The 16,686-nt window shown below is 29.2% G+C and overlaps 1 protein-coding gene across 1 annotated transcript; it reads right to left on the reverse strand.

Annotated features, from left to right (window-relative positions):
• Positions 1 to 2,859: 2,859 nt before the first annotated feature.
• On the reverse strand, positions 2,860 to 14,499 carry Snx27 (sorting nexin 27). Its single transcript, XM_035878165.2, has 6 exons — positions 13,860 to 14,499; positions 5,704 to 5,841; positions 5,386 to 5,610; positions 4,748 to 5,297; positions 4,352 to 4,633; positions 2,860 to 4,241 (listed from the first exon to the last, which is right to left on the reverse strand). Exons 1-6 carry the CDS (start codon positions 14,381 to 14,383, stop codon positions 4,173 to 4,175), a joined length of 1,788 nt encoding a protein of 595 aa, XP_035734058.1. The 5' UTR covers positions 14,384 to 14,499; the 3' UTR covers positions 2,860 to 4,172.
• Between the last annotated feature and the right edge of the window lie 2,187 nt (positions 14,500 to 16,686).

The raw sequence follows: 16,686 nt of genomic DNA on the forward strand, positions 1-16,686 counted from the left end.
ATTATTATTATTATTATTATTATTATTATTATTATTATTATTATTATTATTATTATTATTATTATTATTATTATTATTATTATTATTATTATTATTATTATTATTATTATTATTATTATTATTATTATTATTATTATTATTATTATTATTATTATTATTATTATTATTATTATTATTATTATTATTATTATTATTATTATTATTATTATTATTATTATTATTATTATTATTATTATTATTATTATTATTATTATTATTATTATTATTATTATTATTATTATTATTATTATTATTATTATTATTATTATTATTCTTGTTATTCTTATTATTCTTATTATTATTCTTATTCTTATTATTATTCTTATTATTATTATTATTATTATTATTCTTATTATTTTTATTATTATTATTATTATTATTATTATTATTTTATTGTATTACTATCATTAATATTATTATTATTATTATTTTATTGTATTACTATCATTATTATTATTATTTTTATTATTATTATTTTTTTTTCTTTTTTTCTTTTCTTTTCTTTTTTTTTTTTTTTTTTTTTTTTTTTTTTAATATGCTAACTAACATAGTTATCCTGTCGTTTTGTGTCTTTTTTTCCCTCTCGACAAATTGCAATTCGTTCCAGTTTCGCATTTTTCTCTTTTTTCTTTTTTATTTTCTTCTAATTGTTATTAGAACAAATCGGATTACACGTACCGATGTGAGAATAAATATAATATGTAATTGATAACAGTGAACATCAGGCTAATGAAAGAAAGGAATCTTTTTCTCAGAGACATGTATCTCTCTTTACTTCTTTATAATATTATATATACATATATATAATATTATACATATATATACATATATATACATATATATACACATATATATATATGTATTATATATATATCATATATTATATATATTATATATTATGTTACATATTATATATTATATATTATATATTTACAAATGCGATATACTAACTAATTTTGTTAATCCTTTTTAACTCTTTTTTTCTTTCTTCCTTCCTTTCTTTCTTTTACTTCTTTCTTTAATTCTCATCAGAGATCACTTTAAATAACTTTGCTGCTCATTTGGACGAATTCTTGTATTTAATTAGTCTTACGGTTCCTTCGCTTCTCTAAGCATGCTGCTAATTTATCGACGGCTTATAAACAACTTGCTGCTAATTCGTTTAGAATTATCTCGAGTTAAATGATAGCAGATAAATACCAGTATATATAGATCAATCAAACGATAGGTTTCTCTCTTTCTCTCCCTTGCTTCGCCTTTCCCCCTCTCTCTCATGACCTCAGTGAAACAATTTTTAAATCATAAATATTAAGGACGTGTTAGTCAAATAATTCGCATGCTCGGCATAATTTTATTGTAACGAATATAACGAGCGATTAGAAAAAAAAATAATAAGATCATTGTTAAAATGATGGAATGTGCTAAATATACGGAAGGACTGTTCGTTCTCATTGTAACTTATCGTTTGAATACTTTTCAATTTCTGTTCTTTCTTTTTGACAATATACGTTCAACGATCAATCGTATTTCTTTTTTCTTACATACACTTCCTATATTATTTTTATAAGTTTTACAATATAAGTTTTGAAAATTATTCTCTATCCAATTTTGCCAATAATAGATACGTATGTGCACGTGCATACGCATATGTGTTTATAGTATATTCGGTTAAGTATGTAAATATATAATCTATATCTATGCATGTGTATTTAACAAACTTTGTGATAATTCTGTGTATACATGTGTATATATATATACATACACATATGCATACACACATACAGAATTATCACATAATCTATTAAAGAAAATTTTTTCAAATGAATAATCTTACAAGAAATTATTATATATTAAGCCTATGAAATAATTTCGTATATGCATACTTACTAAAACCGAATATAATATATATATATATATATATATATATATATATATATATATATATATATATATAATCACCATAATTATTATAATCAACATCATCACCATCATTGCATAATCAACTGACATAGCTACAACTATAATTACTCGTATATTTCTGCGTTCTCCTTTTTTTCTTTTCATTTACATTGATATATTTATCTACCTACAGCTATTAACATTATTGTTACTATACTCTCGGGAACGTGTATGTATAGTCCAACAAAATTTCACGTCGCTCGATTCTACATTTCTTCTTTCATATCATTCACGCGATGCATTCTGCATAAAGTTTAAAAATATTAACGACAATTATTTGTGGTGTGTTTGTGTTCATAAGCGTACGTGTTTATGATAATGTATACATATATGTGTATTTATATGTATATAACATGTGTTCACTTCTTTATTTTACATATACTATAGTCAAGACTATATTCGAACGAGAAACGTTTGAAACAATACAACAAAATATGAATGAGAAATAATAATGTATGAAACTGTACAACGATGCGCACAAATTAATGGTCCATAAAAATCAACTAAAAAGAAAAAAAAACAGCTTTAAATAGTTTATCGTTCGTATCTGTCGTGACAAAATATGACGAAGGTGCACCTAAAAGTTGTCCTCTCGTCGAGAATAATATTCCTTGTATTGAATATATATATTCTTAATTCTCTTATTATCATCATCATTATTAATATTAATATTATTGTTATTATTGTTGTTATTATTATTATTATTATTATTATTATTATTATTATTATTATTATTATTATTTAGCAACTCCTCTTATCAATAGTACTATTTAATGAGTATTGTTAATCACCGAAGTACTGGGGAAAATATGTACCTTGTTTTATGTCAGGCGTGCTCCATTACTCTCTTTCTTTTCTATATTTCTTTTTTTTTTTTCAATTAATTTTACAACGTAATATTTTTATAATAATTCAGACATTTACTTTAAACGCGTAGAACGTATAAATAATTCATTAATTTAAAAAAATAGGCATCTATAGATACAATGATGTTAAACTGTGAATCTTTTGACCTTTCAAAACATACATCCGTTGGAAATATTTCATTACATTACATTACATTACATTACATTACATTTCATTTCATTTCATTTCATTTCATTTCATTTCATTTTTCAACATATACAAGGTGATCAAGAATGAGTAATGGAATAATATATGATTCAAATTGAAAATGTTAATTAATAACTCCAACATTTTCGATCATTGAAGAGACTTCGCATGGAATATCTCAAAAATTTCAATAAGCTTTCAGTAAGCGTAAAAATTTAAATAAAAGCACATTGAAATTTGAGAGATAGTACAAGGAGGTTTAAACTCGAATGAAGCACATAATACTTTGTTTGTTAAGTCAACGAAGAATATGTAACGCTTTTGTAAAAGAAATTTGAAAAGAAAATAATATGTATATTTTATGTATGTATGTATATATATATATATACTTACATGTATATTAGGCTAATAAGAAGGAACAATTTGTAATTCGATTGTTTCTGAAACGAGAAATCGAATTACACGTTCTAGGAAATAACTTATAGGCCAAATCATATACCGACACTAGGCGTTATTTACGTTCTCTCATATTCATTCATTTTTTACCCGACGTCGTCTTATATAATTCCTTTGCATTCCATTATTAACGCGATAGTATAGATAAAGTGAAGATAACAGATCTTACATAAAAAAAAGGAAAGAAAAAAAAAGGAAAGAAAAAAAAAAGAAAATATAAAAAAAAAAATAAGCACACAAAAAAAGAAAAAGTATAAGAAGGAAATACTATTCATTTGAAGTTATATAATTCTTTATAATTTCTTCTAATATACTATTGCAAAAAAAAATAAAAAAGCAAGACAAGAAGACATTATAAGGTTCGAATATTATATTATTCGAACGACGTGTATCATATATGAAAATATATGATTTATAAGATTCGTGTTAATAAAACGAATATATATTTGTCTAATGTAAATGAAAGAAAAGTGCGACATTGTTGATATGATAAATGATATTTCGTTCAATCGCACTCTATAAGTTATAATCCTATCGAATGTCCAGGCTACGAATCGATCGTCAATTATAGATGATCGGTATTTAAAGATTAAAGAATAAAAAAGGAAAGAAAAAAAAAGTAAAAAAAAAGGGAAAAGAAAAACGTATTAACGACGAATACTGCGTCATTCTCCGGGATCGTCCCACTTCGCCTCTTCTGCTATTCGATCGAAGCAATCAGACAGAAAGGTATACTGCGAAAAAGAAAATATCAGAATAATTAGATCGCGATGAACGAACAAACAAAAAGAGCTGTCGAGTCATACTTCCGTGAATAATTTCAGTTCGACTAAGAGAAACTTACATAAGGCGTGAAAACTTTCAACCAACGTGGTGGCCTATTATCTTGTCGAATATATTGAAAGCAAAAGGCCATGCCTTCCTCGTCTACCTCCCATCTGGTTATAGTATTCCATTGAAATTCGACTACTTGAGATTCTAAGGTACCATCCTCTTTTGCTGCATGTAATTTGAATGCTGCCATGCCAATCGCTGCGACAACATGTCCTTCCTTCCTGGAGTCGCAAGCACAATGTGGAAAAACAATATCGCCGTATCCGCTCAACTCTCTCGCCAATTTTAAATACTATAAAACGTATAAGAGAGTCCCTTTGTATTAAATATACATCGGAATAAATCGTATAAAACTTTAAGCCGACATCCATCGTAAAAGCCAATACATTGATAGACTCGTTATTACCTCGTGTTTTCTAGATGCATCCTGCAGGGCCTTCAACTGATACAATCGCTCACCAGCGCTAATGTGTCCCCTGTTGACCTCATCAACGGTCTGCCAAAAGATCCACGTCAAGGCCTGCTCGCTAAGAGACCTATTTACATTGAACAACCACCTTCTTATCGCTAGGCACGTCGCACTCGCCGTCGAGTAATTCTGAATATAAAGTGTGTGTGGGTGCTCATGAGGTTGAAGTTTCCTCTCGAAATTGTACTCGACTATCTCGAAGAGGTAAAAATACTTGGCGGTTTCCGAATCAAGTCCGACTCTACTACAGACCGCATCGTAGACATCCTTGACCAAAGCGGCTTTCGCGACCGTCACGGTAACGACCTCGCGATCAGGTAAGAGAACCTTTAGGTCAACCGCTGGACCTTGATCGCCGTCCTCGTCTAACCTATCGGTTAGAAATTCTTGCATAGCATCGCTCTCGGCAATTACACGTACGGCACAGACTTTTTCAAGATATTGTTCTAATCCTCGTCTTCTGGCATCCAATTGCTGTTCCGTCAATCTATTAAAACATTAATACATATAGAAATGATGAAAAGATAGAACAGATACCAGGAATAAAAAAAAATCATTGAATACGAAGAGCTTACTGAAAAGGCCATTTTCCAGGTAACTTTGGAAAATTAAATCCAATAAATTCCTTTTTCAGGGCCATATGAAGGGCAGCGAATTCGCGATAACGTCTAGAACACAAATGCCTTCCGGCCATATGTACGTTGAAAACAACGTAACGTTCGTGTTTCCTTTCACGGACATGGTAATCCGGTACACTAATGGGTAAGGATCGTTTTTCGCTGTAGTCTATCGGTGGATAGCTAGATAGTGAAATAAAAAAGATGATCAGAGGATACGTTTTTGCATGAATAAATAACTTTTGTTAAAAGGAAATGACAAATATCACTTTTTACCTTAGATCCTCACAAGGTTCTAGCCTTTCAGCCTCTTGCGGTGTCACGGATATCACCGTCAACGTCAGTACGTCACCACCAGACTTTATCAAGTCAACGACCTGCTTGTGAGTGGCACCCTCGACGTTCACGTTGTTGCTAAAGAGAAGAAACAAAAAAAAAAAAAAAAGAAGAAAATAAGTGAGAACGAAAAAAAGAAAGAGAGTCGTTTGTTACCACTCTGCTAACTTTTCCTACGGCCTTCTTACCGGGCCTTGAGCGAGTCTTTTAATTGGATTTCGGGATACAAGTTCGCGTGTTGTCTCTTACGAATCTCCAACCATTCGCACTGCACCGCCGTAATATAACACGTTAACATTATTTTTTTTTCCTTTTTCAAGACACGTCGTCCGTTTAACAACTTCGAGAATTATCCTCTTTCAAAAAAAGAAAAGGGAAAAAGAAACGTTTTTCAAATTTTGTTTTACTCTCACGAGTCACTTCGTGGCAAAACACAATGCGATTGGCAACGTTTCTTCCTTCGATTCATACGTTTCAAGAATGAACAAACACACAGGACATATAGGTGATCGACCTTGTTAAACAAGCTTTGAATTCCAATAGTGAAAGGATAACCAGGATTGGTTACTTTCGGAGGCACGACACTCTCCTCGTTCTTTCTCTTTTATGAGAGAAACTTCAACGTCCACTAGCAACTATTGCTTGGTTTAACAACACTCTTGATTATTCGAGAAGTATGATTTAGATATTGACTTTCATGAGTAAACGAAGAGTGAAAGGGAAAAAACAAACGAACTAAAAGTATAAATTGCGCAAAAAAAACGAGAAAGAAATTAAAAAAATATTCGTAATTATCGTAACATCGAAAAAATTAATCGTCTTGAGCCCTTCATAATTCAATTCTTGTTCGTATAAACAAACCAATTGATTTATGTGATATATATTACTTTCATCATCAATACATACAATCACATCATATAATTTAATATAGTATATTACATACTTTAGTATTATATATATATATATATATATATATATATATATATATATATTTATAGCATTAGTATATAAAAATATTATACGAAGTATAGCATATTATATTATACTATACAGTAGTACAATATAGTATATTATAACTTATACTTAATATACTATAGTATATTATAATTTATATTTAAAATCCAGAGAAAAAATTCTTTAGATACAAAATAAGAATGAATTTTCTAATCCGATTAAATAAAGTGAAACTTACAAAATACAGAAACATAAGTTTGTTACTTGAAAGTTACATTAAAATTACAAGTTATAGAAAGTTAACACACGTATTACACAAATTTTATCATTAATTTAGGTCATCATTACAAACTGATCATCGTTACTTCTGAAAGAAACACGCACTATATGAAGTTAACATTCCGTATGTTTAGAAATGATTGCTGAAACGTCAATCGTTCATCCACTAACAAGATAACTCTTTCGAAAATTATATTCCTACCGATAACACGGTATCGGACACTTTCCCCGGTTTTGAACAAATTATCTCAGGGAAAATAAAACGAGCATTTACAAATAATTGATAATTATTAAACGATAACTCGCTTGACCCTCTTCCTTATTGGTCCGATATCAATGATAATATATTAATTAATATATAAATTAAATAATATGTTATTATCATCTTTTATTTATTGCTCGTTATATAGAGAATTAATTTTGGTCGTAAGTTTTTATCTTTAGTTGTATATATTTTTTTATTATTTAATTTTAACAACTATGTATTCATTTTTATACTTGACAAAAATGTTTTCAAATAAATTAAAAAAGGTACGTATTTTTGTTCGATAAGAACAAATTAACAAGGAAGTGAGATAAAAATTTAGTCGAACAATACTGAATGACCATCGATTGAACTCCAATTTAAAGTAGTATAAGATCTATAATGGGTATTAATATTGTGTCTTAAATGTTCTAATATTAATGTTGCCGATACGACAGATTATCTTTCGTTATTAATTTTGTTCATTCTTTATAAGCTAATTTTGTATTGTGTTTACAAAAAAATTATATAATATGTGAAAGTTTCTTATTTAATAATTAAACTAGTAATTATATTAGAATTAGTAGAATTATACAATACTAATAATAATATTAGTACAAATTATAGTATAGTATAATTACACTAATATAGCAGAATAGTATTTACATATATAAATATATATATATAAATTTATATATATAAATTTTTTAAGTTTTATTTCTTTACAAATTAAACAATTTTACACTCCTTTAACTATAAGTTATATCCAGTTGATTACATTAAGTATATTATAATTACTTATAGTATACTAATATACAGTAGTATATAAAATATAAGTAGTTACACTACGTTAAATATAACTTATACTAAAAAAAATGTAAAAAATTGTTTAACTCATAAAGAAATAAAACTTAAAAAATACAGATACACGTATAACTTAAAAGTCACTACGTAACTTAAAAGTCACGTAGTGTTAGAAAGAAAGTTATATATTTTTGCCTAATATTTATTTGAATTTCATTTATTTATAAATCATCTTAGAAGTATATATTATATATTTATGTTGTATTAATTTCTCGAACATATTACTTAGACGATCCTATAGAAAATAAATAATCGTTAAAGTATTATCCGCTTTAAATCCATCGTATAGACGATTATATTTTTATAACGTCTATGCGTCGGAAGGCTCGTCAAAAAATCGTCTAATTAAGAAGAGACAAAAGGCACGTACACACACAAACACACGAACACGCACACATGGTGCTCGATCGAGCACGTTCGATCGCTATTAATAATAAATATCGATTGCTATTAATAAGATACGACAGGATCACATCAGAGCGTATAAACCACAAGGAGAGAAACAATTATATTTCAGTAAGTGTGAGAGTAACAGAATACCATGAGACTCGTTTAATTCGCGGTTAATGTTCGCTTATCACGTCGAATGAATTCGATTTCTAAACTAAGTGGAATGAAGGCAATTTAAAAAGGACAAAAGACAGAGAGAAAAAAAGAAAAAAAGATGGATGGATGGATGGATGGATGGATGGATGGATGGATGGATGGATGGATGGATGGATGGATGGATGGATGGATGGATGGAGAGAGAGAGAGAGAGAGAGAAATGAAATTCCACCAGAGAGAAGAAATGAATTTCTCTTCTCACATGTTTATCTTTCTCTTTTTATCATAGCTTATTTTTTTTTTTTGTTATTACCTTCTATCTCGATGCAAAAATATAAGATAAATAAAGGTAAGAGAAAAACAATGGACAAGTAAAAAATATGGTATGTATGTATGTTGTAATTATGTACACAGGAATATATTTATTTTACATTATTAAAAATTTGCATGATACAAGTTTCTTATAAATTTCATAAAGAATTCTAAGTTTTGAAATAAATATGAATAAATATGAAGAAATTTATGTGCTATGTTTCAATATATTTACATATATATGTTGGTTGTAATTACATGTGTATGTATATATTTATTCTATATTATTAAAACTGTCTATGGTGCAAACAAGTCTTTTATATATAATACATAAAAAAAACTCTGAAATTTTTAATTAATACGAAGAAATTGTTAAGTAAAGTTATTAATTAAAAAAAAAAAAATAGTAGTGATTTTTATTGAAATAATAAAATAAAGTTTTTAAATAATTTTTGATGAATGTATGCATTTATATATTATATGAATGTGCGCATCTTTGTGTGTGTAAGTATATATTGACTTTTTCGTTTTAACTATATTAATAAAAAATGTAAAAAGCGTTCATTTTGTATTTATAACTTCAAAAAATCATTTCTCTTCTTTAATTCACCACATACCAGACTGATATTAATATATCTAATACATGATCAGAGCTCTTTGCTCAGCCTATAAAAAATTATTGAATTTTAAATAACGTGGAAATAGTTTTATTATTAATAATTAGCTTACTTAAAAGCGAGAAGATATCAGTGACAATCGATAAGTGAATTAATCGACCAACTTTGATAATAATGGTGCCATTTTTTAATTAAAATCTTTTTATTTCATATTTATTTCTATATCATTCATTTCATCGATAAATTAATTAATCGTTCAAATTTATGCAATTAACAAGTTGCACACGTAGAAGACTACTGAGAACTTGGACTGAATTTAAAGGGGGGTAACGGTAACTAAGCGCGTGACTGCGTCCAATGTCGAATATCCTCAAGACTTGAATCGATCTTATGTTAGACGAACCTTTCTACATTGATTATATTCAAAAAGTTGTCATTTTGTTTAAACATGAAAGTTAACAAAAAATTATTATTTAAATAGTCAAGGATGGGCCCAAAAATTTTTGAATAATTTAAAAAATCAATTATTCCTTTTTGAAACTATACTCCAGTTTAATCATTGTATTGTATATCTAGTCTAAAAATATATTATAATTTTAATGAAACGTCGTAATTATATAAAGAACAAGTTTTCGTGAGGAACTCGAGTTCTCTACACAAATGAGAACTCGATTGTCGAGTTTAAATTATTATTCACGACATTAAATTATTGGATAAATAATTTAATAAGTTGAAATCATTCTTCAAAATTTTTGTGCAAGTCCTTCATATTACCTAAATTTTTTAAATTTCTTATTATTTTTTTCTTCCGCAGTTTGAAAACTTTTCAAGTTTTTTTTTCTACTCCTCGTGATTGGCTAATTATATCTAAATCAAACTGCATAAATTAAAAATTGTTTTCATTTCTCCTGTTCATATTATTATAAGAAATTTTATCATATAATATACACAAATTTATATAATAATATATCGTTATATTTGTATTTATCTAAACTATAATATCATGATAACAAAAGTATGTGGATTGATTAAGAAAAAATCATCGATGATCTTAAAATCTTAGAAGAACGAGCTTGAAATGAATTCCATGTCAATCAGAATCTTCATTTGGATGAAACAATTTCTTTATATGACATTTTTAATCATATAATAAAGAACAAAAGAAATATTTCAAATATTCCTGTTAAATGAAATACCCTCTGTGTGTGTGTGTGAAATATACGAAAAAAAGAAACTTTCTATGTTACTTCGTAAGACCGACAAAGCGAGAAATTGCAATATCGTGGACGCACTCGAGGACAAACGAAAAAGATTAAAGGGGATCAGCATCGTTGAAACGACGACAAGAACGATGAGAGAGATAAGATCAACGAACAGAATGATGAAGTCTGTTAACCCCTCGCCTGTATAGAACGGATCGCAAAATTCCATTTGATTGTCCGTGTCGTTAAGATCGATTAGTCGATACATAGATTTTTAACGCGTTCTTTTTACTGCTGTTTATTCGAGATCGTGCATAGGAAAAATTTGATGTACATAAGCTCATATGCAATTTGCACTGATAATCATGCTTAGAGGAATTCTCCATCTTGATCACATATCATTTATATATATATAAAAATTTGATGTACATAAGCTCATATGCAATTTGCACTGATAATCATGCTTAGAGGAATTCTCCATCTTGATCACATACCATTTATATATATATAAAAATTTGATGTACATAAGCTCATATGCAATTTGCACTGATAATCATGCTTAGAGGAATTCTCCATCTTGATCACATACCATTTATATATATATATATATAAATATATATATATATATATATATATATATATATATAACAAGATAGATACATAAATCAAAAAAATAATGAAATATGATATATGAAAATATGTATCATAAATTTTTGCTTACACATTACAAGAATATTTGCTTATAAATAAATAATTTTAAAAATCAATTACTTATTTCCGAAATTTTGTAAACTTATACTTAGATTCGTAGTTTTAGAAGTTGAGCTTGTAGCTATATAATCTCAAAAAAAAGGAAAACAAAAATAGTCCAAAAAGTTCCGAAAATACATAATTGACATGTAACCTTTTGCATATCCTGTATTAATTAAATTTATCACGTTTTGATTATAAGCAAATTTGTATTTTCTCGATTGTTTACAGAGTAAATTAATTAAGTAAATTAAAATGAAGATGATTATACAATATTAGTAAAATTAATTACCTTATCAAATCAAACGTATTCGAAAATTAGATTATTTTAAAAAAAAGCCAAAAATTATATTAACTGATTACTAGAAATGTCTTATAGATCATTCTAAATTTCTTATGTTTAAGTTAAAAAGCTGCGATAAAATATTGATTTTATACAAAGGTACTATAATAAATTCCTTCGAAATAACAAATCGAATTTTTTATAAAACGTTAAAATGTTTTTGTAAAATTATAAAACTAAAGAAGATCCAATAGAATTTAATATCGATTATTTTAATAAGAATACAGGGTGTCAAATTAATAATTATTTACATTATAAACTTGGAGAGATGAGAGATGTTTAAATTACAGAAAAAAAAGTTATTAAAGAACGAATTCGAATGTTCGAAATTTTTATTTCGATATGTTTCTCATCAACGAAAGGCTATTAATTTTTCAGCAATAAAAGCCGAACAAAACTAAACTAAATTAAATGAGAATACAAACATAAGGTTGACAAGTCCGCCTATCATGGGCCGCTCGTCGGCGATATTCGATACAGATTTGATACAGCATAACCGGTAACAGTGGGAGGAGACTCTCATTTTACACGCTGATACCGCGTTTGCTTAGAAATAAAACGAAAAATGAACCATGAACCATGAAATAATCCCATTTCATGCTTCTAAAGAAAAAAAATTAAATAAAAATAAAAATTTAAAAAAATACATATAAAGAAAAACAAAAATCACTAGATTGGTCATACAAATTTAGCACTTATTTATTTATGGCGGTAAATCTCGTTCAAATAATTCACCATTTTTATTGAAACCAATTCAATTTCGTTCTTTCTTTCTTTTTCTCATTTTTCTATTTCATTTTTATTTTGTTTTTAAATATATATATATATATATTTTTTTTTTTATAAAATCTTTCATTCTTTTGACAGTAGTTGAATAAAAATGTCGCGAGCTTTACATAATGATCTCGCCCTTTTTCTTTTGCGCCTTATGGACGGTTACATAATAAACATATATAAAACGTCTAATAACATTTAGACATTATATAATAACACAATGCCATTATAAGCGAAAGCGACCGTTAGGTTCAAATAAATGCCGAAAAGATTCCACGGCCACTTTCTTGGCTTCCAGCCAAAAGAACGAATATCAATTGAGAATGTATGATAGATTGTCCTTTAGAGTCACGGAACATTAATTTCATTCATAAATTCTTTTTTCCTTTTTTTCTAACAACGTCCTAAAACTTTGATTTGATTTGAGTTAGCGACACGAGTAAAAAAGGGGAAGAAAATGCAAAGAGAAAGGATGTAACGACAAAGAAGGATTAATTTCCGAGAGCGACATTGAAGAACGATTGAACACCAACTTGAGAGTAGCAGGGACGACTCTTGCAACCCGTATTCGATCGCTACTCTATGTCTCTCTCTCTCTCTCTCTCTCTTTCTCTCTTTCTCTCTCTCTCTCTCTCTCTCTCTCTCTCTCTCTCTCTCTCTCTCTCTCTCTCTCTCTCTCTCTCTCTCTTTCTATCTTTCAAGGAAACTACTCTCTATAGGTTGCTTCACAAAGAGTTTTCTGCCTCCCTCTTTCTCTCTCTTTCTCTCTCTCTGTCTCATTTCTCTCTTCCACTCTCGTTCACTCGCAATGGGCCATTTCGGGCTGAAGTTTCGCGTCGTTCTTCGTCGGCCGATCGTTAAGTCCCGCAAACGAGATAAAATGTAGAGAGAGAGAGAGAGAGAGAGAGAGAGAGAGAGAGAGAGAGAGAGAGAGAGAGAGAGAGAGAGAGAAAGGCACAAACACGCGCGCCATTCGATCGTGCTTTGGATTCCTTCGTGAAATCTTTTAACTTTAAGAAGTACAAATTCTAACAGATTTGAAAGTACATTTGTACTATCGTATTTTGTTTTAATAAGATTTTATGGTACGATGAAAATATTCGATTTTTTGAGACATTTTTGAGAAATTTTTAAGAAAGTAATATAATAAGAAAAAGAGCAATATAATTGAAAGGCTAAAAAAATAATATAAAAGAGAAATGAATACTCACACCTCGAGTATTCGATCACCCTTGCGAACACCGGCCTTTTCAGCTGCACCTCGGGGTAAAACGGCACTGACGTGTTGCAAGGGTGCGTAAAGTTCGCCGTTGATACTCCTCAATTGTCCACCCTCGCTGACCTGACCTCGAACGTTGAACCCAAAGCCAGTCTCCGTTTTGTAGATGGTAACACATCTCGGTCCTTGTCCAACGTTTGGATTATTCATTTGTTGTTGTTGTTGTTGATTGACAAGATTATGTTGCGGCACTCGACCATTGTTGATCACCGTGTTCACCGCGGTCGTACTCGTAGTCGTTGTTGTCGCCGTCGCCGTGGTCGTACTCGTTGTCGACGCCATTATCGTCGTGGTCATCACACTCGTCGTATCGTTTATAGGATGGACGCTCGCGTTCATTCCGCGAATACCGTCCTCCTTAACCTCAGATCTCGTTCGGCGTTGCTCCTGCTTCTGTCGCTGTCGCTGCTGCACTTCTTTTTCCTCCTCCTGCACCTCCGAATCACGATCCGCCATCTTACCCTCTGGCCTCCCATTGATGCGCCGCTCTTGTACCACCGCGCACCGTGAGAATGCGCTGTGCGCCTGTGCGCCATTATGGCAGTGCGACAGAGACAAGCTAAGTTTACTTAGATAATCCCCCCTCCCTCTTTTCCTTCTCTCTTTCTTTCTCTTAACCCCTACTCCTCGATATTTCAAACTTGTTTTTCTGAGAGAGAATATGATTCGATATAACAATATTCAAATGATATTTCTTAATTCATGCTTATTCTCGCGTTATATTATCTGCTTCTTCTTCAAAATTATATTTATTCCAAACGATATTTACATTTACTTTTACCTACCAGAGGTAACGGATTCGCGAACGTGATTGGATGACAAGCGAACATGATTGGTGATACTCGTTTATTTCAAAATGTGCGGGAAAATGAAATTGAATTCAATTACCGAAGGTAAAGAAATTTTTTTATATGTATAACTAACAATAAGTTCGATAGTAATGCATGATAGTGGAAAAATTCTTTGTCATTTTATCAATTCTCTCTCTCTCTCTCTCTCTCTCTCTCTCTCTCTCTCTCTCTCTCTCTCTCTCTCTCTCTCTCTCTCTCTCTCTCTCTCTCTCTCTCTCTAGATTGAATAAAATTATGAGTTATCGGATTCTTTCTAATCTAAAAAGTAAAAAAATAAAAGTATACATATAGATTATTAAATTCATTTTTGATAGAGTATATTTCATAATACAAAGATACTACTTGCAAAATTCAAATTTTCTCTAAAGATTCTAATTTGTTAATTGCAATACAATTTCTTTGCATCGCCGCCATTCATTAAATTTGAGAGAAATACTCAATAAATATAGTACGTCGCTTTTTCTTCTAATTCAATCTAATTAATGAGAATATAGATATCGTACGTAGAAATAAATACCATAATATTCGAAGGATAAATATTCTTCATACGTGAAGAAAACTAAGACAATTTCTTTTTCTTGCATTTACCATTTATATCTGTAATATATTAAATAATCGTTAATTTTTTTAATACAATTATACGCGATGATAAATTAAAGTCATCGTATTTACAACTTGTTTCTTTTTCTTTCTGTTTTCTACCAATAATTATTTCCTCTTCGTCCAACATTTTCTGTACTTTTATAATCGTTTTCTTTTTTTTTGGTAACCATCCTTGTTCGGATATCAAATTCTATCTTGAAAAAGTTAATCAAACATATTCTATAAAACGTTATGATTTCTCGAGACGCGTGTTTTCAAAGTAATCGTTCGATATAATCGGATATTCTTCGTATCGATGCGATTTATTTTCGCAATAAAAATCTGGATGCTAAGATTTCTATGTATGTATAACTAACAAACATGACTATAACCCATTATAAAATGCTACGCAAATCTAATCCTTAACGTCGAGAAATGAATACGATTATATATATGAATATGTGTATATATATATATATATATATATATATATATATACACATATTTCAATCGCCGGAATGAGAACATATATTATTTGAAAACGTAAAAAATCTCATCAATAATTTAGAAAAAGTTCATACATTATTAATTATAATACTGTTGTGTGTATGTGTGTGTATGTATATGTGATTAGAGTCATAAGCTCTCTCTACGCGACTTTTAATGTTCACGAAGAGACAGAAAGAAAAAGAAAAAGAAACAGAGACAGGGACAGAGAGAAACAGACAGAGAGAGAGAGAGAGAGAGAGAGAGAGAGAGAGAGAGAGAGAGAGAGAGAGAGAGAGAGAGAGAGAGAGAGAGAAAAGAGAGAAAAATAGAGAGAGAGAGAGAGGGAGAGAAAGAGAGAGAGACAGAGAGAATAAATAGAAAGGTCTATACATATTCTACTTGTCCCCTCATGTATTATAATACACGGAGACATTGATACCCGTTCCGATAACATTTATTTTACGTACAGATTTCCATCGATTTAAATCTTATTTGTAAAGGTATGAAGAGAGAAAACGAGTAAAAATGTGTAGCAATGATGTTGTACTTTACGTTCTTAATAAATTTTAAGAAATCAAAAGAATTAAAAAAATAAATAAATAAATAAAAGAAAAAAGAAAAAAAACAGAAAAAAGGACGAAAATGCTAAATCAGATTTCACATCAGATTTTCGAGATCGTTCTATCGACGATGTTTATCAAATGTTTTGTTACTGTTTTAAATAATGAAGAAAATAAGAATGTTATGCGATAAAAATCTCAATTTTTACGGCTCCGATATGTGCGTATATACATCGTAAGATAACTTGCAATAAATAGATATCTAATAGAAACAAAT

The sequence above is a fragment of the Vespa mandarinia genome, chromosome 1 (genome assembly GCF_050613455.1).
Source record: "Vespa mandarinia isolate Hongniang chromosome 1, ASM5061345v1, whole genome shotgun sequence".
Lineage (NCBI taxonomy): Eukaryota > Metazoa > Arthropoda > Insecta > Hymenoptera > Vespidae > Vespa > Vespa mandarinia.